The sequence below is a fragment of the Pseudophryne corroboree genome, chromosome 6, assembly GCF_028390025.1.
Source record: "Pseudophryne corroboree isolate aPseCor3 chromosome 6, aPseCor3.hap2, whole genome shotgun sequence".
NCBI classification, from domain to species: domain Eukaryota; kingdom Metazoa; phylum Chordata; class Amphibia; order Anura; family Myobatrachidae; genus Pseudophryne; species Pseudophryne corroboree.
This window is the reverse complement of record NC_086449.1, coordinates 111604436-111629220: the sequence shown is the minus strand read 5'-3', so window position 1 is coordinate 111629220 and position 24785 is coordinate 111604436. Positions and strand designations below refer to the sequence as shown.

At 45.3% G+C, this 24785-nt stretch overlaps 2 protein-coding genes across 7 annotated transcripts in view; one reads left to right on the top strand and one right to left on the bottom strand.

The window, feature by feature from the left end:
* Nucleotides 1-13674, top strand: part of TGFBR3L (transforming growth factor beta receptor 3 like) — an 84263-nt gene extending 70589 nt beyond the window's left edge. Inside the window, exons 3-10 of one of the 2 annotated variants that reach the window (XM_063930253.1) lie at nt 1039-1138; nt 4840-4964; nt 11460-11600; nt 11777-12079; nt 12986-13124; nt 13215-13247; nt 13320-13430; nt 13536-13674. In XM_063930253.1, coding sequence (XP_063786323.1) covers nt 1039-1138; nt 4840-4964; nt 11460-11600; nt 11777-12079; nt 12986-13124; nt 13215-13247; nt 13320-13430; nt 13536-13567 — 984 coding nt within the window. In that variant the 3' untranslated portion in view covers nt 13568-13674. Of the gene's footprint in view, nt 1-1038; nt 1139-4839; nt 4965-11459; nt 11601-11776; nt 12080-12985; nt 13125-13214; nt 13431-13535 lie in introns of both variants that reach the window. The other variant, XM_063930252.1, reaches the window with a different exon arrangement.
* Nucleotides 13675-20032: 6358 nt separating this feature from the next.
* The window catches only part of EVI5L (ecotropic viral integration site 5 like), a 51876-nt gene continuing 47123 nt past the window's right edge, over nt 20033-24785 (bottom strand). For all 5 annotated transcript variants that reach the window (XM_063931676.1, XM_063931680.1, XM_063931677.1 and 2 more), the window contains 3 exons: nt 24348-24443; nt 24124-24219; nt 20033-23711 (listed from right to left, as the gene is read on the bottom strand). In XM_063931676.1, coding sequence (XP_063787746.1) covers nt 23424-23711; nt 24124-24219; nt 24348-24443 — 480 coding nt within the window. In that variant the 3' untranslated portion in view covers nt 20033-23423. The remainder of the gene's footprint in view (nt 23712-24123; nt 24220-24347; nt 24444-24785) is intronic.

Sequence of the window (24785 nt, the reverse complement as noted above, 5' to 3'; positions counted from 1 at the left end):
GTCCTGTTTATACAACATAAGGGTGGGTGGGAGGGCCCAAGGACAATTCCATCTTGCACCTCTTTTTTCTTTCATTTTTCTTTGCATCATGTGCTGTTTGGGGACTATTTTTTTGAAGTGCCATCCTGTCTGACACTGCAGTGCCACTCCTAGATGGGCCAGGTGTTTGTGTCGGCCACTTGGGTCGCTTAGCTTAGTCATCCAGCGACCTTGGTGCAAATTTTAAGACTAAAAATAATATTGTGAGGTGTGAGGTGTTCAGAATAGACTGAAAATGAGTGGAAATTATGGTTATTGAGGTTAATAATACTATGGGATCAAAATGACCCCCAAATTCTATGATTTAAGCTGCATTTGAGGGTTTTTTGTAAAAAAAAACACCCGAATCCAAAACACACCCGAATCCGACAAAAAAATTTCAGGGAGGTTTTGCCAAAACGCGTCCGAATCCAAAACACAGCCGCGGAACCGAATCCAAAACCAAAACACAAAACCCGAAAAATTTCCGGTGCACATCACTAGTTAAAACATGTAATAATTTACAAATACATAATTTAGATATGCATTAAAAAGAAAAGAGAGGAGTACCAAGGATTTACATTCAGAATGACATGTCAATCACAATCATTTCCCCCTCTTCTTCTTGGTAACTGTACATGGAGCTCTGTTGTGTCTGTGCCACCTGCTGTCTGAGCACAATATCTGGGGACAAGGCCACTGCCACATGTGTGGTTAGAAACAGGAGAGGGAGTTGAAGGACAGGACAGAGAGAGAGATGGAGCAGGCTAGTTGGAGGCGTGGGCTTTGGGTAGAGGAGGAGAGGGCAGAATTAGGTTAGCCTGAAATCTGAACTCTATGGCTATATAAGCCAAACACCCTGCTGCTCTGTTCTGCAGCTCCGCTCGGCCAGGTAAATATACCTATTGTAGGATGACCCCAGTATTGTGTCTTGTGGGATACAAAGGCGTCTCCATTTATAGATGGTGAATTTATCATTTATTCAGAGGCAATGGCTTTACTACAACTTCTGTTTTATAGGTATATTTCCTTAGCAGGGGCAGCTTGATTCCAGAAGAACATTGTGCGCTCAGGATGCATTTCCTGATCATCGTGCTGTTCTGCGCAGGACTAGTGAAAGGTAGGAATGGCTAAATTGCAGAGAGACTAACTGAATTTATTTTTTATTGCATGTATTGTTAGTTAGCACTGACATTACTCAGGAGAAAGAGCAGGATTTTCATAGAAGGGAGTCCAACTTTTTTTTGCTCACTAAAATAATCTTTTTGTAAACATAATCAGACTGACGTGTGACATACTATATGCATTAACCTTGCTTTGCATTTATCTCAGGAAACACTACAAAACTCACTGCCCAAACCCTTGTAACTCCCCCCCATTGTGCACCATATCAGTTTATTAGTGCAGAGCAGGGACGTAGCCCACTGGTTTCCAAACTTTTTTGAATCACTGCGCCCTAGAATATCAGAATTTTTTTCACGACACCCCTAGGCCAAAAAAATCTTATTGAGAAATTTAGAAAGAAATATTACATTAAGTAGATCGCGTTTATATGTCATCCTTAGGGTCAGTTGTGTGGTGAGGGACAAGATTTGCTTCTGTTTGGCCACATATTTTATGACTGGCGGCCACCAGCACTGGTTTTGCCTATTATATTGACCATGAATAATTTGAATTGGTCCTGGACCACAAACCCAGGGCACCCCTGCAAGTATCCCGAGGCATCCCAGGGAGCCACGGCACACAGTTTGGGAACCACAGGCGTAGCCAGTACTTTATGGGCCCCATAGCATCATTTTGATGGGGCCCCTGTCCCACTGCTTCCAGGGAGACACCTCCCTGGAACAGCTATTAATTGTGTGCCCCATAACAGTTCCCTAGCTAATTTTCTCAACCATAGTAGTGCCTTTGTTAATGTTATGCCCCATAATTCTGCCCTTATTTATTTAATGAACCATAATAGTGCCCTAGTTCACATTGTGTCACATTGTATGGCTACCAGCACACATTATGCAGCACAATACCCCCAATCCACATTATGACATACCATGTAAGGGCCCCTATGTACCACCAAATGGTGAAAAATTTATATAACACATGTAACTTTGACAGGGAAGGCGGGCCCCTCCCAGCTCTGGGCCCCATAGCAACTGCGCTCCCTGCACCTATGGTAGCTACGCCCTTGGTGCAGAGAAATCAAAAAGAAATGCAGAGACAGGAACTTGTAAACATGGGGCAGATGTATGAAGCCTGGAGACGGCATAAGGAAGTGATAAACCAGTGATATGTGCAAGGTGATAAACTCACCAGGCAATCAGCTCCTGTTAATTTACATATTGGAACTGATTGGCTGGTGCCTTTATCACCTTGCACATATCACTGGTTTATCACTTCCTTGTGCCTTCTCCAGGTTAATACATCTGCCCCATGTTCTCTCACCCACTTTCCCACCAATGCTCGGCATGTTTGCACCGCACGCCACTTCAGATATGAGACGTAAGATGTGTCTGTCACACACATCCAGTCTGTGTTTTGACAGTTCCTCCATACAGACTATTTGCAGTAATTATAGGATGTTATAGGATGTCTCAAAAGTAAAAAAACAAAACAAAAAAAACCCTTTTTTTTATTTTTACTCCTTAAAGACTTAGGGGGTTATTCAGACCTTATCACTGTTGTGCGAATTCGCAAGCCAGGCATTTGTCGATCGACTGTGTATGTATACGGATCGTAGTGCGCATGCGTGAGACCAAACAGCGAAAAAAATCCAGCAACTTTTTTATCGCTAGGTTTACGCAAATTGATTGACAGGAAGCAGGCATTTGGGGATGGTAACTGGCGGTTTTCTGGGAGTGACCGGAAAATCACAGGCGTGGCCAAGCGTTTTCAGGGAGGGTACGTGATGTCAGCTCCGGCTCCGATTAGCCTAATTCTGTCGCTCTGTAGGAGTAGGTCCTGGGCTACGCAAAGACTGGAAGAATCAATAGATGGTGAGTGAGTTGCAAACGGATTTGCAGCTGACCGGCGAATGCTGAGATTTTCGCAAGGCATTCACAGACTTCCACGAGTCGGCCTTTCACTCTGTCTGGGCAGTGACTATCTGATCACAGACCTCTGCAAATTCACAGAGTGTAATATAGTCACTAATATAGATAATATATTCACTAATATTCTAAGATCCAGTCCCTGCTGTACAATGGGCCTAATTCAGACCTGATCGCTAGGCTGCGTTTTCATACAGCCTGCGATCAGGTCTGAACTGCGTATGCACCGCAATGCGCAGGCGCGTCAGTACACAGCGACGGAAGGTGCGAGAAAAGCGATTGCCTAAGTCTGTCGCTCTGTAGGAGTAGGTCCTGGGCTACGCAGGAGCGATTAGGTCTAAATAACCCTCTTAGTTGGAATCTTATTTATTACTTGAATATATCTAAGAGTAAGCAGTCACTACTTGTACATACAGAATTAATCTTTAATTTCTGTGTGTGTACAGGGGTGTAGTAAGAACTTTACATACCCCATAACAACATTTTGAAGGGGCGCCTGTGCCAGTGCTTCTAGAGAGACACCACTGCGCAGCAGTTATTAATTTTCTACTCAGTAGTAGTGCCCTAGTTAATGCTATGCCCCATAGTAGTGCCCATGTTCACATTATGTCACATTGCAGGGTTGCCAGTACACATTATGCCAGAGGTTCCCAAACGCAGTCCTCAAGGCACCCTAACGGTCCAGGTTTTAGGCATATTCATGGCTAAGCACAAATGGTTAAACCAAATTGACTGAGGTACTAATTAGGTTACCTGTGACCAAACATGGATACCTGGACCGTAGGGGTGCCTTTAGTACCGCCTTTGAGAACCTATGCATTATGCAACACAATACCCCCATTCACATTCTGATATAAAGCATACCTCCCTGCATTCTTGACAGGTGAGGAGGGACATTTGTGCGTCGAAGCAGCAGCGGATTTTAAAAAGGGGTGTGGCCTATTAAAAGGGGGCATGGCTTCACGGGAGTGCTGCGATTGCGAGCCACGACCCCCTTTTTGTCACTGAGGGGGCATGCCCAGTGCTCTGTTAGCTGCTGGCATGTCCCCTCTCCCTCTGTCTCCAGTGAATAGACGCTGTGTGCATGCGCACAGCGTCTATTCACTGCTGCTCTGCTAAGCAGGGCAGTGATGACAGGAGCCTCCCAGCTGCCCCCACCGCGGGACACTGCAGCCCCCAGGTGGGACAGCGGGATAGTCTACAAAAAACAGGACTGTCTCGCGAAAATCCGGACAGTTGGGAGGTATGTATAAAGTGTCCCCAGTTAAAATTGCCACATTACAGTGCCCCTTGTTCATATTATTGCACAATATAGTGCCTCCATTTCATATTGTGCCACATTACAGTGTATGTAACATTGTAATGCCCTCTAGTTCATTTTACAACACACTACAATGAGCAGGTCCAGGGGCATAACGAGGTATATCATAGATCCTAAGGCAAAAGTTTTTAAGGGCCCCTATGTACCACCCAATGGTGAAAAATGTATATAACACATGCAACTTTGACAGGAGATGGGCCCTCTCATGCACCTATAGTAGCTACGCCCTTGTGTGTGTACTTACAAATGCTTGTTCTGCTATACAGTGCAATTGTATAGGATAACGGGTGTCCAATCCTAGCACTTTTTAGAGCAATTAAAATAACATTGTTTGCCAGGGTTTACTGCACTAAAGTATGAGCTTTATGGCCTACTGAAGCATGTGAGATTGCCTACTAACAAAAACATCCGGATGTAATTACCAGGCTGTCTCTATGATGTCCTTTGTCATTTTAGGTCCTCCACCTTGGCTCAGTTTTGAAATTCCCAGGGACTTGCGTTTAAAGCATCTCCTCCAGGCTCCATCTACAGCATCTTTCCCGTGTCAATATTCATATGATAAAATATTCAAAGGACCAGATGTGAGTATAGTTGTCAGTGGTCCTTAATTTCCAGGGGCAATCCAAGGTTTTAAAGATTTTTCCCATAGAAATCTGTCTCCCTAGTTATTGACCTAGGGCCTTAATCAGGCCACAGCCTCTGCGTTCGTTAGCACGGCCGCGTCCCGGATGACTGCACAGACGCGGTGGCTACAGGGTGCACGCACAGCCCTTCACTATGCAATCATATCCCAGGAGAATGCGATCGCATAGTGATTGACAAGCGACAGGCGTCCAGGGGCGGCGATGCAGCATGGGGGGGTAGGAAATGCAGGCATGTAATGGCCATGCTGCATAGGCAGAGGTCAACCTCTGTTTGAGGTTTTTGCAATGCCTTGCCCTGTGCTGGGCGGCCCTCAGCATATGATTTTAGTGGTCAAAGATTTTGCTAAAATTGCAAAATCTGTGACCAACTTTGAATAATCCCCCAAATGTGCAGCACCATTCTTTGTATTCTGCAGGTCCAATGCAGTTCCTACAATATGTAGAAGAGTACTATCTGATGTGCACAAAGGGGTATATTTACTAAAATTCGTATTTTTCTGAATGAGGTTAAAGTTCAAATACGAATGACATCGAATGTGTAAATTTGCAACTTTTTGAATTTATTACGACTAATTTACTAAGCTGTCGTATTCTGCATTTTCGTGTTTTCCGATGTCGATGTCATTCGTATTTTTAGGCAGTGTTTTACGGGAGTGAATAGTAAAACACTGCCGACATTAACACAATGAATCTCGTCCGGATCTGTGAGATCCGTGCAGGGCTTCATTGTGCACCTTTCGTAAATAAAATAAAAAAAATGCATGGGGTCTGCCCCCCTAAGCAAAACCAGCCTCGGGCTCTTTGAGCCGGTCCTGGTTGACAAAATATGGGAAAAAAAAAGACTGGGGTTCCCCCATGTTTCATCAACCAGCACCGGGCTCTGCGCCTGGTCCTGGTTCCAAAAATACGGGGGGCAAAAAGCGTAGGGGTCCCCCGTATTTTTAAAACCAGCACCGGGCTCCACTAGCCAGGTACATAATGCCACAGCCGGGGGACACTTTTATTGTGGTCCTGGCGGCCCTGGCATTACATACCCAACTGGTCACCCTTGGCCGGGGTACCCTGGAGGAGTGGGAACCCCTTAAATCAAGGGGTCCCCCCCTCCAGCCACCCAAGGGCCAGGGGTGAAGCCCGAGGCTGTCCCCCCCATCCAAGGGCGGCGGATGGGGGGCTGATAGCATTTTGAAAAAAATAAGAATATTGTTTTTAGAAGCAATACTACAAGTCCCAGCAAGCCTCCCCCGCAAACTGGTACTTGGAGAACCACAAGTACCAGCATGCGGTGGAAAACCGGGCCCGCTGGTACCTGTAGTAGTACTACTACTAAAAAAATACCCCCAAAAAACAGGACACACACACCGTGGCAGTATAAGTTTATTACATACATGCACACCTCCAAACATACATACTTACCTATGGGGGGTCATTCCGAGTTGTTCGCTCGCAAGCTGTTTTTAGCAGCATTGCACACGCTAAGCCGCCGCCTACTGGGAGTGAATCTTAGCTTCTTAAAATTGCGAACGAAAGATTCACAATATTGCAATAAGACATCTCTGTGCAGTTTCTGAGTAACTCGAGACTTACTCGGCATCTGCGATCAGTTCAGTGCTTGTCGTTCCTGGTTTGACGTCACAAACACACCCAGCGTTCGTCCAGACACTCCTCCGTTTCTCCAGCCACTCCCGTGTTTTTCCCAGAAACTGTAGCGTTTTTTCACACACATCCATAAAACGGCCAGTTTCCGCCCAGTAACACCCACTTCCTGTCAATCACACTACGATCACCAGAACGATGAAAAAGCCGTGAGTAAAATTCCTAAATGCATAGCAAATTTACTTGGCGCAGTCGCACTGCGGACATTGCGCATGCGCACTAAGCGGAAAATCGCAGCGATGCGAACAAATTTACCAAGCGAACAACTCGGAATGACCCCCTATGTTCACACGAGGCTCGGTCCGTTTCTCCCTGTAGAATCCTTGGGGTACCTGTGATAAAATTATACTCACATAATCCAGGGTATCTTGTATTCTTTGTATAATCCACGTACTTGGCAAAACAAAAAAACGGAAACCCGACCACGCACTGAAAGGGGCCCCATGTTTACACATGGGACCCCTTTCCCCGACTGCCAGGACCCCCCTGACTCCTGTCAAAGAGGGTCCCTTCAGCCAATCAGGGAGCGCCACTGTGTGCTCCTGTAGTGTCTGTGAGGCTGCACACGGCAGAGATACAATGTAGCGCCTATGCGCTCCATTGTATCCAATGGTGGGAACTTTGCGGTCAGTGGTTGACCGAAAGTAACCTCACCGCTGACCGCAAAGTTCCCACCATTGGATACAATGGAGCGCATAGGCGCTACATTGTATCTCTGCCGTGTGCTGCCTCACAGACACTACAGGAGCACACAGCCAATCAGGAGGGTGCCACGACGTGGCGCTCCCTGATTGGCAGAAGGGACCCTCTTTGACAGGAGTCAGGGGGGGTCCTGGCAGTCGGGGAAAGGGGTCCCATGTGTAAACATGGGGCCCCTTTCAGTGCGTGGTCGGGTTTCCGTTTTTTTTATTTTGCCAAGTACGTGGATTATACAAAGAACAGAAGGTACAATGGATTATGTGAGTATAATTTTTTTCACAGGTACCCCTAGGATTCTACATGGAGAAGAGGACCGAGCCTCGTGTGAACATAGGTAAGTATGTATGTTTGGAGGTGTGCATGTATGTAATAAACTTATACTGTCACGGTGTGTGTGTCCTGTTTTTTGTTGGGTATTTTTTTAGTAGTAGTACTACAGGTACCAGCGGGCCCGGTTTTCCACCGCATGCTGGTACTTGTGGTTCTCCAAATACCAGCTTGCGGGGGAGGCTTGCTGGGACTTGTAGTACTGCTACTAAAAACAATATTCTAATTTTTTTCAAAAGGTTATCAGCCCCCCATCCGCCGCCCTTGGATGGGGGGGACAGCCTCGGGCTTCACCCCTGGCCCTTGGGTGGCTGGAGGGGGGACCCCTTGATTTAAGGGGTTCCCACTCCTCCAGGGTACCCCGGCCAGGGGTGACTAGTTGGGTATGTAATGCCAGGGCCGCCAGGACCACAATAAAAGTGTCCCCCGGCTGTGGCATTATGTACCTGGCTAGTGGAGCCCGGTGCTGGTTTTAAAAATACGGGGGACCCCTACGCTTTTTGTCCCCCGTATTTTTAGAACCAGGACCAGGCGCAGAGCCCGGTGCTGGTTGATGAAATATGGGGGAACCCCTGTCATTTTCCCCCCGATATTTTTTCAACCAGGACTGGCTCAAAGAGCCCGAGGCTAGTTTTGCTTAGGAGGGGGGACCCCACGCATTTTTTTTAATTTTTTTTAACACTTTACCACCCCTTACCACTGATAAACATGCAAGGATCTCACGGATCCGTGCATGCCTATCAGAACACGGTAAAAAAAAGCAGGTCTATTTTAAAACTGCTTTTTTTTTACGATTTGTATTTATTCACGGCAGTGTTTGCCTATTGCCGGCAGTGTTTGTGAAATACAAATTTTAGTAAATGACCGAGTTCTATCAAATAACAGGCGTATTTGACCGATGGTGTATTCATTCGTATTTTTTTTCTTTGACTTCAAAAAAAATACGAATGCCTTCATCACTGCCGAGATTTTAGTTTAGTAAATTCCCGAGATGACACTTAGAAGAAAAAACGCAAAATCGGTCAAAATCGGGACCTTAGTAAATATACCCCAAAGTATGTTATAATGACATTCTGGAATCCTGACACCAGGGGTGAAGCTAGCTTTTATGTCACCTTGGACAAAGACATTAGTGGCTCCATATACTACAAACAGCATCAGTGACCACCATATACTACAGACAGCATTAGCGACTGCCATATACTACACACAGCTTAAGCAACCGCCATATGCTTTAGACAGTAATAGTGACCCAAATATACTACAGACAGTATTAGATTCACCCATATACTACAGGCAGTATTAGTATCTCCCATATATTGCCATATATTACAGACAGTATTAATGATCCCCATATACTACAGACAGCATTAGTGACCACCATATACTAAACACAGCTTTACCTAGACCACCATATATACTACACACAGCATTAGTGACTCCCATATACTACAGACAGCATTAGTGACCAGCTGAGCACCATATACTACACACAGCATCAGTGAACGCCATATAACACAGCCAGCATTAGTGGCCACCATATAATACAGACAGCATAGTGACCGTCATATAATACCGACATTATCAGTGATCCCCATATACTGCAGACAGCACTAGTGACCCCCATATACTACACACAGCATTAGTGACTGCCATATAATACAGAAAGCATATGTGACCACCAATATACGGTATGCATTTAATATACCGCCCGTTGGGATCTCGGCTGTCATAATACCGACGCTAAAATCCTGACAGGGGTACAATGCAACCGCCGGAATACCAGCGAGGTAGGTGATTCTCCCTCTGTCCACGACACCCAGAGAGGGAGAATAGAACCTGTGGCAAGCGAAGTGAGCCACCGTGCCCACAGCGCGGTGAGCCCGGCGAGCCCGCAATGGGCCTCGATGCGCTCACCCCGCTGCTGACATTCTGGCGGACAGGATGCTGATGTCGGTATAGTGATATTATGCCCCCACAGTTATACCTGTCACCATATTATGCCCCACACAGTAATGCCCCTGACACCATATTATTCCCCCACAGTAATGCCCCTGTCACCATACTATGCATCCACATGTCCATCACCATATTATGCCTACATAGAAAAAGTGCCCTATGCCACAGTACCTGCTTTCAGCGGTTCTGCTTGTTGTCAGGGGTTTTGCTCACCCTCCTAAAATGGGCGCCACCTCTTCTAGCATTTAAAATGACTGTCTCCTCTGAGGCAGCAGCCATTTTGGGAGGGACATTTTCAATGCTTAGAGTGGGGGCCCTTTCAGTAGCGGATGACGGCGGCGGGTGGCATGCAGCCCGGGCTTTCCACTCTCTGTCAGAGCGGCCGGGCCTGGGACAGTCGTGCCCCCAGCACTCCCCTGATGGCGGCCCTGCATATAGCTGCACTTACTGGCGAGTGGAACTTAGTCATTCACTTCTTGTCACAACACGCTGATTATTCCTTTCATACACCATGTCACGTATTCCCAGTGGGTCTTGTCATGCCTATAACTACAGGGGTACAGGGGAAACCGCCAGTAAGCCCCACCTCTTCTGGGAATCAAGGTCCACACTGCAATTGAATTATACATTATACATGTTACCTTATACTGCACAGGACTATGGTGTATTCTCTACAGTGCATTGCTGTTTTTAACCTGGTATATTATCATACATGAACTGGCAGTATTTACAGGGGCGTAGCCAGAACTTTGTGGGCTCCATAGCAACATTTTGAAGGGGCACCTGTCCCAATGCTTCTAGAGAGACATCTCTTCACTGCAGTTGTTAATGTTGTGCCGTAGTTACTATTTTGCCCCATAGTAAGTAGTGCCCTAGTTCATATTATGTCACATTGTAGGGCTGCCAGTACACATTATGCCACATTACAGTATGCCCAGTTCATATTATGCAAAACTATAGTGCCTCTACTTCATATTGTGCCACATTACAGTGCCCAAGTATATATTATGTAGCATTATAGTGCCCTCCAGTTAAGTTTATACCACATTACAATGAACAAGTTCAGAAACATAACAAAATATTTTGCAGGTCCTAATGTTTGTAAGGCCTCTATGTACTACACAATGGTGAAAAATATATAAAACACATGTAACTGTGATAGGGAAGGTGGGCCCCTCTCAGCTCTGGGCCCCATAGCCTCTGCACTCCCTGCACCTATGGTAGCTACGCCCTTGAGTATTTACTATATATATAGTTATCAAGGCGCCCAGACCAGTCACTTTCAAATGGTTAGCCAAACCTCTGTGGTGGCTGGCCACACCCCTACACATGGGCCCCTACCACTGCATTCTGCCGATAGACCCTTCATGCCTCAGTCAACACTACGTATATGGTATACATACCTCCCAACTGTCCCGAATATAGCGGGACAGTCACGCTAATTGGACACTGTCCCGCTGCCCCACCCGTAGACCGAAGTGTCCCGCGGGTGAGGGGAGACAGTTGGGAGAGCCAGTGATCACCGCTGTTCTGCATCTATCAGTGCAGGGAGGGGAGCCCAGGGGCTACCCAGCCGCTCAGGGAGCACTGGGCATGCCCACAAAATGAAGTGGGCTCCATCCCCTTTCCGGGCGCGGCCACGCCTCTGGTGCGGAAGGACACTGTAAAGTTGGGAGGTTTGGGTATATAGAGCTGCATAACATTGTATAGTGACAGGACTTGCAGTTTTCATAGTGAGCGTTTAGGTCTCTTGTGCATCATGCTAGTTTATCTGTCTCTTGTCCATTATTCTAGTCTCCCTGTACATCTCATCCACTACCAGAGCGCAGCCACATGGACTCAGCACGTGTTCAGTTTCTGGTCCGTGGCCCAGACAAGCTATGTGAAGGTGGAAGCATGTGCAGTGTGAAAGTAGGGAGCAGAGTGCAGGCAGAGGTCAGGTGACTGTTCTCTTTAATCTCTTAATCTCTATCCTTGTTCTTTACCAGTCTTTCTGCTGTTACAAAATGAAACCTAAAAAAAAAAAAAAAAAAATGAAACCTTCAGTTTATTTCTTTGTATCCCTCCTCAAACGTTTCTTCTGTACCATCATAGCCATTACTTCCTCATAGGTGTCTCTCTCTGCTGCACTGCCAATCCTTGGTCTCTCTTTGGCCCAATGTTCGCTCTCACCATCTTCAGATCCTTTCAATAACTTCCATATCCCGCTTCTTGTGGACGACTGCCCAGTTGCAGTTGGAGTGTCCTTGACTTTGGTCCCACCCAAGCCCTGCACCAAGGCCCTGCCCATGAAGAGCTTCAGCTTCCAGCTTGGCCCTTTCTACAACAACTCCATCCAATTCCTGCACTGCAGAGTGCAGTTCTGCTCGAAGGAAACGCTGTGCAGCAGCACTGAAACTATGGCAATTCCAGAGGTAACCTGCATTGTACATATTCTGTTCCACGTACTCAGCTACTCCCCTGATCATTCAGTACCTGCATTCCAAATGTTTCCGTGATTTCCACCTTCAGACAACTTTTTTTATATTGTTTTATACAGGCTCTCCTGCAACTTTACTAATACACTGCTCTATCTTTCTGCCCATCTCCCATTCATCAATGCCTTTATGTCATCCAGGCAAAATGGTTTATGTTATCTGGATTAGTTCACAGGGGGTGATCCAGACCTGATCGCTGGGCTACTAATTTTGCTGTCCTGCATTCAGATAGTCGCTGCCTCCAGGAGTGTATATTCGCAGTGCAAGTGTGCGATCCGATGTGTACGCTGAGTGGCAAAAATCCACTTTGCAGTCTCTGCGCAGCCCAGGACTTACTCCTACAGTGCGATGAGAACAGGCTGATCGGGCGCGGAGCCGACATCAGACACCCTCCCTGATAACGCTTGTGCATGCCTGCGTTTTTTCCAGATACTCCCAATAAACGCTCAGTGCGTCTGATTTTTCGCACCAACCCGTTGCTGACCGGCGATGTCCTTTGTTGCTGTCCGATGCGTGTGCGTATTGCGGTGCATACCCAGGCGCAGTTAGTACCTGATCGCCCGCTGTGCGAAAATGCACAGCAGCAATCAGGTCTGAATCACCCCCACAGTTTTATCCACAGAGCAATGCTGTGTCATATCCAAGGGCAATACAAATGACAATTCCATTGAACTAGTGTAAAAGCCTTCCTTAAAGCACAGAAGAAAACAAAGAAAATGTGTACTTAGAAAAAGTGGCAGGTTGGCACATACAACTCAATCAATGAAAGTCACCTGAAGGTGGAACCAAAAAACTTTAACTGTCTAGAATAAAACATATTCCTTTTCTTTTACACTTTGCCAGTGTCGCATTCCTAATGATCACTGCGACCAGCTTACTGCTCCACCGTTGTTCCTGAATCCTGAGCTCCAGCGCACAGTGACGCAACCACTGCTGGTCACCATCTCTGGTCCCTCACGCCCACTGCTCCATCCCAGCACAGGTACGTAGTCCCACCCAACATATACAGTCACATGAACTGCAATGGTTCAAGAGCGTTTAGAATGATTGTAAATGTAGTCTTGCCTTATAGGTCACAAGAAACCATCTCCTCCTGCACGCAGAGGTGAGAAAGACAAAAATCATTATCCAGGCTCTGATCAAAGGAGATGTCTAGTCTCTTGCTTTGTCTTTACAGAATATGGCGTACAGGGGGTAGGAGTGGTAGCAGTGGTTGGGGTGACACTCTGCTCCTTCTTCATTGGGTCATTGCTGACAGCTGGACTGTGGTGTATTCACATCAAGACATGTGAGTAAAACTTAGCCACTTCCTTTTAACATGACCTCTGTGTGTCTGTGGAGCAGTTCCTATGACACTTATGTGCGCAACAATGATGCCCTCTCTTCTCTACAGCCCCGGACTATCAGGTGACACCAAGCTCGTAAGGATGTCAAGATTTCCTATAGATGTCATCAAATGTGACAGTAATGGAGCACCTCTGACCCGTTTATTACATCTCCCAATTAATGTTAGTCACTAATAAAAATCTGAATGCAGGCATCCATCTTGTTTGTCATGAGTTATACAATACAGTATACAAAGTGCATTTGGTGACTGTTATACAGTACAAAGTGCAGTTGATGATGTATTAACCTGGAGAAGGCATAAGGAAGTGATAAACCAGGTATAAGTGCAAGGTGATAAACGCACCAGCCAATCAGCTCCAATATGCAAATTACAGACACCCTTCTTTCCCTTCAGCACACTAAAAATTACCTGTAACCATACCTGAACCTATCTGGTAATGGAGAATTAATCACACGTTTGCAAACACATGTTTAGCTGCTGAGCCACTTCACGGCTTCTCCGATATCAGCAGTCCTAACACTACATAATAGCAGTGCCCACATAAGGCCATGTAATTTGTCACAGCACAGTAGGTCTCATGATAAAGGCTATTACTAAAACACAACCAGACAGAGAGCTAACTTACCCGGGAGCCACCCCCAGGATCTCCTATTGGCACTACAAGGAACAGCATGCCTTCCAAATACTGCTCCCATTCAATGCCTCTCGCACACAAACAGACAAACAATGGTAGTTGCTCGGTCATTCCTGGAGATAATTATGCAAATTGACAGTTAGGAGCTGACTGGCTGGTGCGTTTATCACCTTGCACTTATCACTGCTTTATCTCTTCTCCAGGTTAATACATCTGCCCAAGTATACAAATTGCAGTAGCTATTATAAAGTACAGTATACAAAGTTTAGCTGCTGAACTTTTAATAAGCATTTATTATGTTTTTTGTAACTTTTATGGAACATTAGAATTTTAAACATTTGTGAGATGCGGAATCATGGCTAAATCAGACTGCTAGTTGTGAATGCTGGAGGACCAGATCTTTAAGCCTAAAGCTAGGTACACACTATAGGATTGTCTGCCAGATCTGGCTGGTTGGAATGAAAATCTGGTAATGGATGAGAACAAATGACAATAGATCATTTGATCCCAATCACTGCAAAACAGACAAAAAACAGTTGTTCATCCAAGATGGTTAAATTTGTATTTAACCAATTTGCATGAACGACAGGTTTTGTTCGTTTTTCAGTGTTTGGGAGCAAATGGTCAATTGTCATTTGCTCTCATCCATTACCAGATTTTCATTCCAACCAGCCAGATCTGCCAGATAATTGTATAGTGTGTGCCTAGCTTAACTCAGAACTGATCGCAGCAGCAACATTTTCTCTAATGGGCAAAACCATGGGGGTCATTCCGAGTTGTAGCTTTGCACACGCTAAGCCGCCGCCTACTGGGAGTGAATCTTAGCATATTAAAATTGCGAACGAAAGATTAGCAGAATTGCGAATAGACACTTCTTAGCAGTTTCTGAGTAGCTCCAGACTTACTCGGCATCTGCGATCAGTTCAGTGCTTGTCGTTCCTGGTTTGACGTCACAAACACACCCAGCGTTCGCCCAGACACTCCTCCGTTTCTCCAGCCACTCCCGCGTTTTTCCCAGAAACGGCAGCGTTTTTTCACACACTCCCATAAAACGGCCAGTTTCCGCCCAGAAACACCCACTTCCTGTCAATCACACTACGATCACCAGAACGAAGAAAAAACCTCGTAATGCCGTGAGTAAAATACCAAACTGCATAGCAAATTTGCTTGGCGCAGTCACACTGCGGACATTGCGCATGCGCATTAGCGACTATTCGCTCCGTTGCGACAAAAAAATAACGAGCGAACAACTCGGAATGACCCCCCATGTGCACTGCAGGGGGGGGCAGATATAACATGTGCAAAGAGAGTTAGATTTGGGTGTGGTGTGTTCAAACTGAAATCTAAATTGCAGTGTAAAAATAAAGCAGCCAGTATTTACCCTGCACAGAAACAAAATAACCCACCCAAATCTAACTCTCTCTGTATGTTATATCTGCCTCCCCTGCACTGCACATGGGGTTTAATTCAGATCTGATTGCTGTCCTGCGATCAGATAGTCGCTGTCTACAGGGGGAGTGTAAATTCGCCCGTGCAAGTCTGCGATCGCATGTGTAGCTGAGCTGCAAAACTTGTGTGTGTGCAGTCTGTGCGCAGCCCAGGACTTACTCTTCCAGTATGAATGAATCAGGCTGATCGGGGCCGGAGCTGACATGAGACACCCTTCCTGAAAAGTCTTGGGAACGCCTGCGTTTTTCCGAACACTCCCAGTAAACGCTCAGGTGCCACCCACAAAGGCCTGTTCGTCACCCTGCGAATGCCCATACGATTGGATTTTTCGCAGCATCCTGTCACTGACCGGCGATGTCCATTGTTGCTGTCTGAGGTGCATGCGCATTGCGGTGCATACGCATGTGCAGTTAGGATCTGATCGCCCGCTGTGCGAAAACGCACAGCACCGATTAGATCTGAATTATCCCCATGGTTTTGCCCATTAGGGAAAGATTGTGCTGCTGTGATCAGGTCTGAATTAGGCCCTTTGGGGTCTATTCATGAAGCAGTGAAAAGAGTGGAGAAATGAGCCTTTGGAGAAGTTGCCCATGGCAACCAATCAGCTGTTCCATACAATTGTATAGTATGCAAATTATAAATGTTACTTCAATGCTGATTGGTTGCCGTGGGCAACTTCTCAACTGGCTCACTTCTCCACACTTTTCATTGCTTCATGAATAGACCCCAATATGTCTCATCTTGCCATACAGATAAGCACCCAGAGCTGTACATCTGTCACTCAGGCTGAAAGACTTAGGGGGACATTTACTAAGCAGTGATAAGAGCGGAGGAGTGAGTCAGTGGTGTAGTTGTCCCATCAACCAATCAGCTGCTCTGTATAATTTTATAGTATGCAAATGATAGATGTTACTTCAGTGCTGATTGGTTGCTATGGGCACTACTCCACTGGCTCACTTCTCTGCTCTTATCACTGCTTAGTAAATGTCCCTATTAATCCTGCGATGCTCAGTCAGTCACATGCAGTCAAAGGGCGGTATTAAATTCTTTTCACCCCATTCCACACCTGTTCTGTTTCTGCTTACAGGTGTGGTATAATCATTTCAGCTTGCTACCCCTGGGGTAGTAAGCACGCTCAACCCTTTACGCAGCTAAGCCTGATTACTATGGGCGCGATATGCATGATAGCAGGGATTACTTTAGAAAGGAGATTGGGCGTGATATATCATTTCAATACCGCCCACTGATTTTGCAGCCATGCTCCAGTTGCCAGTTGTCAGTATCAGTGGTCTTACTGGACCTGTATACAGTATCTGTGATTTGTTGCCAGGTCACATGAGCAGAACAAAGCGTGTACTTTACTCTAAATGTGTGTAAATCTGCCTGTGATATATATAGTATGTAAGGAGTGTGTATAATAATAATAATAATAAAAAAGGTAAATAAAAATAGCTATAGCGGTGAGGCAGGAGTATAGCATTGCTATTCAGATTATATGTACGCTAACACGGAAGACACTGGATATGACCAGGCCAGCACTTATAGTGTTCAGCATAAAGCCAGAATTGTAAAACACATTGGTCCAAGGGATCACTGTGGCCTGGCACAGAGGTGTGGAAGCGGGTAGGAGGGCACATATACACCCACTGCCTTGCTCTAGCCACCTTCTGAAGTTTTCTTTTTATTAGTATAAAATGAATGGGGGAAAAAAAATCACATTAAAAACAGCAAAACGTCCTGGGCCCAGATCATATGCCAGGCGTTGGTGATAGCAGAGGGCCTCGGGTACAGGTGGTTACTTGGAGGAAATTTACATTGGCCTCTTCTTGAGATGGAGCACAACCACTGAGTCCCTTTACTGCTAATGGAAAAGATACAATGCTGGACATGTCCATCAATACTCCAGGGAGTACAGCTTTTCAATACACTAAGCCAGTGGTTCTCAAACTCGGTCCTCAGGACCCCACACGGTTCATGTTTTCCATGTCACCCAGCAGACGCACTGTGTATCACCAACTGCCACATTTTAAAAATCTACAGGTGACCTGCAAAGCTGTCATTGAGGTATGAGGCATTTTATACCTTTGTAGTTCATACAAATTGGTTAAATCACAAATTTAACAAATTTGTCTGAATTACAGGCTTTGTCAATCTTCCAGTGTTTGGGAGCAAATGGTCTATTGTCATTTGTTCTTATCCATTGCCAGATTTTCATTCTAACCAGCCAGATCTGACCGATAATCTGTAAGATAATTGTATATTGTATGCCCAGCTTTAGGAAGATACTAGACTAAGGTAATAGACTCTTCCTGTACAGTAAGCGTGTGCTCACTTTACATTACCAAGTATTGACGTAAGTATTGTACCACTTTCAGAGCAAATATGGAAGATAGCAAATAAAGGGACTGCAAACCATAGATATTTTATTTTCACTTAGTATTTGCTTGATGTGATATCAATGTAAGATATATTTCCTTTAGGACATGGGTCTTCAACCTGCGGCCCTCCAGTTGCTGTGGAACTACACATCCCAGCATGCCCTGACTCCGTTTTACCATTCTTTAATAGCAAAACTGTGGCAGGGCATGGTGGGATGTGTAGTTCCACAGCAGCTGGAGGGCCACAGGTTGAAGATCCATGCTTTAGGTCTTTACTTATTATCTGATAATGGTGGTAGTAACTGTTGCCTGCAGAGCTAACAATGCAGTAAAGATGGCATTGTTTGGCTTCCCTTCCCCAAATTCCTTACTCTCCTTCCAGACAATCAAACTGTTTGTGTGTGTGCTAATGATTTCACAATGTTGTGGACGGATAATTTAGTGATAAACAATATATGTACAACAAAGCTCAAAAAAGCTTGGTGTTACAGTAGCTTGAAACATATTGTACCATGTAGTTAGATAAGCCCCATCATTTCAGTAGGTGCAAACAAATGGAAACCAACTGCGCTAATACAAATGATCACAAATGATGTCTTAGCTGAAAAATTAATATCTGAATGTTTAATAAAAAATTCTTCTAAAATCAATCATAATCATATAAGTGCACACATACACTTAAAATAACATCTGTATAGGCCAATTTCTGACCAATCATGAAACAACATGTACTTAAAATCAAGCCATATAAGCCAACCTCTGACCGTAATGAATTTCTCTTAGGGCAGTCTCTGTATAAAACCACTGGTATGCAACTGCTGCCGGTTGTGATGAAATGAAGTCCTGCAGGACAAGCACAGTGTGGATTTTTATGACATCCAATTTGAAGATCATATAGTTACCAAGTCCCTTGTGGTCTTTGTGCCGGGTATTCCACCTAGCGGGTATCCGGAGTATCCTCCTTGCTCCAACGCAATAATACGGTGGTTCTCCCTTTTATTAATGTCCACAGTAGAAAGAGGGGACTGGAATCTCCCAGGATGTATAATGAGCAGAGTCCTGTAGAATTCTTGACGGTGCCCTGGTCAGAGATGAGGCTCCCTAACGCGTTTCGCTGTCTATTTGGCAGCTTTAATCAAAGGTCATCATTTCAGTAGGACAGATATAGCACAAAGCATTATGAAGAACCGCCATGGCCTCTCTTGTATACGCCTAGCAGTGCTGCAAGTGGGCGGGTATGGCGTACCCTTAAGAATTTAGCCACGGGTATGCCATACCCACTCCGCTGGGCCGCCGCTCACTGTGACTGTGCTGACTGAGTTTCCGCTGTGAGCAGGCACTGCTGCTGCCGCTGTCGCATCGGTGCCTCCCCTCCCATCCAGCTGGGAAGCGAAGGGGGGCGGCGGGTGTGCAGAGGATCCTGGGGGCTGGCTGGGCGCGTGAGGCTTGCAGGGTCATTCAGGGGGCAGCCGCACCGCATTAGGAGCAGTCACTGAAGCTGAGCACATCATCTCTTGGAGGGGACGGGAAGCAGCCTGAGAGATGATGTAAGATGGTGTAAGTTTCTAGTATATTGTATATCTAGCACTGTGGGTGCAATGTATATCTGGCACTGTGGGGCATTTGTGTATTTGGCACTGTGGGGGCATTGTGTATCTGGCAATGTGGGGGCATTTGTGTATCTGGCACTGTGGGGGCATTTGTGTATCTGGCACTGTAGGGGCAATGTATATCTGGCACTGTGGGGGCATTTGTGTATCTGGCACTGTGGGGGCATTTGTGTATCTGGCACTGTGGGGGCAATGTATATCTGGCACTGTGGGGGCATTTGTGTATCTGGCACTGTGGGGGCAATGTATATTTGGCACTGTGGTGCAACGTGTATCTGGCAATATTGGGATCATAGGTGTATCTGGCCCCCCCATACGTGTATCACGCCCCATGTGACATTTGGCCACGCCCATTTTTTTGGCACGCGCACACAGTACCCGTAAGACATTTTTTCTACTTCACCACTGACGCCTAGCTCACCGCATGACAGTACTGCTGCACAGCCTATGAATAGAATGACACAGAGATGCTTTATTAATAACAGAGTGGATGTATTTATTGAATAAAGTGAAGGTGTGGCCTCATCAGCCACTACAATATCCACAGCAGGGGTGCCAGCCATGTGACTCATTGACCAGTGTAAAAGTGCAGAAGGAGCACAGTGCAGCACCTACACTACAGGTAGAAATAGACAATTTGCAGAGTCTTCATTAAACCAGCTTCCTGTAAAGAGGTATAAGAGAATCAGTTTTCTCCTCAGCAGACCCCAAAACGAAACGATGAAGTCACCAGACCTGACACCTGCAGAGCTTCCGTCACCTAACTGCTAAACTGTCACGTACCTGCAGGCCATCACTTCTCAAACAGCATGGGGGAGATGCATTACAGCTAGGAGAGAGATAAAGTACCAACCAATCAGATCCTGTCATTTTTCAAACACAGCCTGTGACGTGACAGTTAGGAGCTGATTGGTGGCACTTTGTCTCCAAGATTTGAAACATGTCCCTCCCATGCCTCATGTATCTGCAGAGGATTACTGCACTACCACATCTCCTTCAGCAGAGTGTCACTCCCAAATCACAATCATCACTCCGCTCCCACAATTCCCTGTGTGCCTGCACATTAACGCTGGAGTTGCCAGATGTCTGTCATATCACTAACTCCCTCCTCTCTATGCAGGTGCCAGGAGACCCTCGGCCCCCCACCCCGTCCCAGGGCAGATTAGTGTAGGACACTGTTTGCTCATCCTCCTGAAGCTCTGCACCCACTGTCATATCACTGTCCTCTCAGTTCTTAACCTGCAAGAACCGTCATGGTGTCCCTTCAGCGTCTGCTACTGGTGCATTTGGCACTTAACAAAATGAGACAAACACTTAGCAGTATTTACACACTATACACATATAAACAACAGGCGCGCAAGTAGGTTATTGCACGGAACATAGTGCACTGTTCACAACGACATCATATTAAGGTCCGCTGGAGTATCTGACATTATACAGCCAGACAAAATACATGACAGAGTTTAATATTCTGTCCATCAAAAACAAAAACGTAAAAGTTTATATAGTGTGAATGGAATCGGTCTATGCAGTGGTCTGTGTTGGGGGCACTTATTGCACTTTTATGGTAAAATATATATTTATATTTTTGTGCATTTTCCGATATATTCTGACTCTATAAGGGCCATAGTTTCAGGCGAAAGGTCTCACCTATAGATATTACTTTGAAATTTTAAAATGTACCTCAGAAACAGGATTAGAGAAGCCCTGGCCCTCTGGCTGCAACTGGCAATGCCTGCTGATTTGTAGCTACACAGGGCAAGAGAGACAAAGACTGGCCAATCTTGTTATAATATAACACTTACAATGATATGTACCGTAGTTTGAGAGGTCATTGGCCTTAAAATTTGTATGTTACAGCCTAGAAATAATTTAAAGCAAGACAAAAGCCATCACATCAGGTATATTTAACATGCAGCCCTCCAGCTGCTGTGAGACTACACATCCCAGCATTCCCTGCCACAGATTTACCATGCCCTAATAGCAGAACTGTGGCAGGTCATGATGGGATGTGTAGTTCAACAACAAATGGAGGGCCGCTTGTTGAATATATTTACATTATAAGAACCAACAAAAAGGGACCATTCTGTCCTTTCTACAATACAGTATATTGGACATCTGTAACAATTGCACTCATTACACTAGTACAGTGATGATGTGGACATTTATGTCTGTATAATGGAGTCCTGCACCTCTGAAGAGATAGCAATAATAAAAATTAAAAAAAGAAGAGATATCTTATTGGTTTGTTAACACTGAAGCATTTACAAAGAACAAAAATAATTATATATAAATATATACACATTAACACAATTTGTTCTGTAGTGTCAGAGTCTAAGTAACACTGTAGTAAAAGTACTGGGCTGGTACAGTTTTGCGCAGTGGTTAGACAAAGGCTGGCTGGAGGCAGGGCCAGGAGGCTCGTCTAGAGTTTGGCAAGGTAGGAGGCCCCTTTGTTCCACACTGTATTAGGTCAGTAGCCATCTGATCTTACTCTGTATGTGTATCTGTAGCTAAGCAGACAAGTGGTCTTATGCAATAACAGGGTACCATATTCATAAATCTGTTGTAGCCCATAGCAACCACAGAGTATAGTAGTCTGTTTTCATTTTCCAATCTACAATATAAAATGGCAGCTAGAATCTTATTGGTTACTATGGCTAGGGTAGTGGCGTTATATGTTCAAGTCTTCAAAGACAGACAGGAAGCAGTGGCCCAATTTGTAATATACAGTAGTCTAAAATCATATTAGCATTCTGTAATTCTAAATGGAGTGTTCCCTTTTCTTATTTAGAGGTATTATTCTGCTTTTCTGACTCATAGCCTTGAAAAAATGTACCTGTCACCTTCACACAATAGAGGCAGCCACTTTGTGGACTAAATTAACATTTATGAGAACGCATTCATTCTCTTGGGACTACGGACATCACTGAGGTAACTTCATAAAATACACAATGGAGGCAGCCATTTTGTGATCTGAACAAATCTTCAAATGCAACCTATGCAGATGTGTCCTTTACCATCGTTGCCGCAAGCGACTCACAGCTTATACCTGCTCCCGCAATCCATACTCAGTGTATGTTAAATCTGCAGGTGCAAACGTACGCAACCAGACGTATCATAGTGGTGCAGTGATGCATGCGCCCGTGCGTCTGCATAGTGTCGATGACCGTATAGGACACATCTGTACATTAACTAGTAATACTGATATCTTTGAGGTACTAGTTCTTATAGGTTCTAGCTTCATTCTTAGGACTACTGGTTCAACCCACAAAATTGCTGCCTCCACGGTGTTACGGTGGCAGGTACACTACAAAACATCCCATATTCATTGATAATGGTAGTTGTTTCTCACATTATTATTTTTTTTTTCTCACTGTGTGGAGCTTTCTTTAGTCCCTTATTATTTGTAATGCAAGTATGGGTTTAGTTTTTTCACATTCCAGTTTGCCCCATTTCCCTTGATACTGGTTAGTCCTTTATGGGTGTAAAGCATGTGAACAATGTAAATTCACCTTTCAGGTAAGTGTTAGAATAAAAATGTGAAATTAAAACCCATCTATGGGCTTATCTCATGGAAGTCGGTCAGAACCCTCGTGGTAATTCCAACAAGAGTCTGTGAAAGTCCCATATGAGGTGTAGATGAAGGTCTCATTCCATACTGCATGAAGTAGTGCGATTGGTACTGGTCCTCTTACAGGTCAAACTTCAAGTACCCTTGTTGGGATATGGAGGAGCAGATCAAGCACCCATCAGTTGTTGCTTCTCAGAGAGAATATTGAGGCTCCTCCTTCAGAGGTATGAGTCGTCCTATGGTGCCACAAAGAATATAAAGTTGTGATTCCTGCTCCTATCCTTCCTGCTATTCTTCCTCTGCCGGCTCGGGGGGAGTATCAGACGTGGCTCCATTGGTTTCTACTCCTTCTTCACTGTCAGAGCTGGCAGAACTCCTGAGGGGCCGCAGGAAGCAAGACTTGTGTGGAGAGTGGGAATACAGGGCATCTTGCAAGGCCCCAAGAGGCCGGGAGAGCAGCTCCTCATCTGAGGAAGGAAGAGAGTCTTCATCTTCCCGCCCAGAGCGGGAGGAGAGGTGCAGTCCATCAAAAGTTATGGAGTCAGAATAAGGTTTGTGACCTCGAAGAAGAAGAATCTGTGGAGACAGGAGAGATATTAAACAGTATTATAATATAGTGATATGTATTACACAAGATGTTAAGATGAACCAGGCTTGTCAATTACTAGGTGTCTTTATACAGACGCAATGGACATTAAAGGTGATATGTACTAAGCAGTGAAAAGAGTGGAGAAGTGAGCCAGTGGAGAAGTTGTCCATGGCAACCAATCAGCTGCTCTGTATAATTTTATAGTATGCAAATTATAAATGTTACTTCAATGCTGATTGGTTGCCATGGGCAACTTCTTCTCTCTTTTTACTGCTTAGTACAAAACCCCTTAGTGCATGTCATGGCCAATTCACTTCTACATCAATGGAAAACATATACTGGCATCCAGTCATACATGTGTGCTTACTGCTTCACCCATTGATAAATACATGGACTGACCTCCTGCCTCAGCTCCTCAATCTGATCCTTCAGCTCCCGAATATACTGGGAAGAGTCGGAGTCATTCAGTTTTCCTTGTATCACCCCCTCCTCTTTCTGGGAGAGAAGAGAAGGAGTCAGAGAGCAGCACTCACCACTGGCAACATGACAAGTAACAAGCAGAACACAGCAGGAGATGGGGGAGACTGATCAGATGGACAGAAGTGCAGATAGATCATATCAACCTGTATCTCCAGTTCAGCGATCCGCTGGCGCATTTCAGCAACGGCCGCCATGCTGTCTGCTTCTCTCAGCCTCACTGCCATCACTTCTTCTTTATTCTGGCAGGACACACAAAAAGGCTCATTTACAAACTGGAGGTGGCGAGCACCAGCCCTGCAATTACCACTGTACTGTCACTAATGTGTAGCTTTCAGACCTTGCACATACTTTGCATGGCATAATGCGGACTGAGGACATTTGGGTGGGTCAGGTGACAGGTGGTGCCTAGGTCTGCCACAATGCACCCAGTCCACAAATATGGGGGCAGATGCATTAAGCCTGGAGAAGTGATAAACCAGTGATAAGTGCAAGGTGATAACGCACCAGACAATCAGCTCCAATATGTAAATTGACAGGAGCTGATTGGCTGGTGCATTATCACCTTCCACTTATCACTTCTT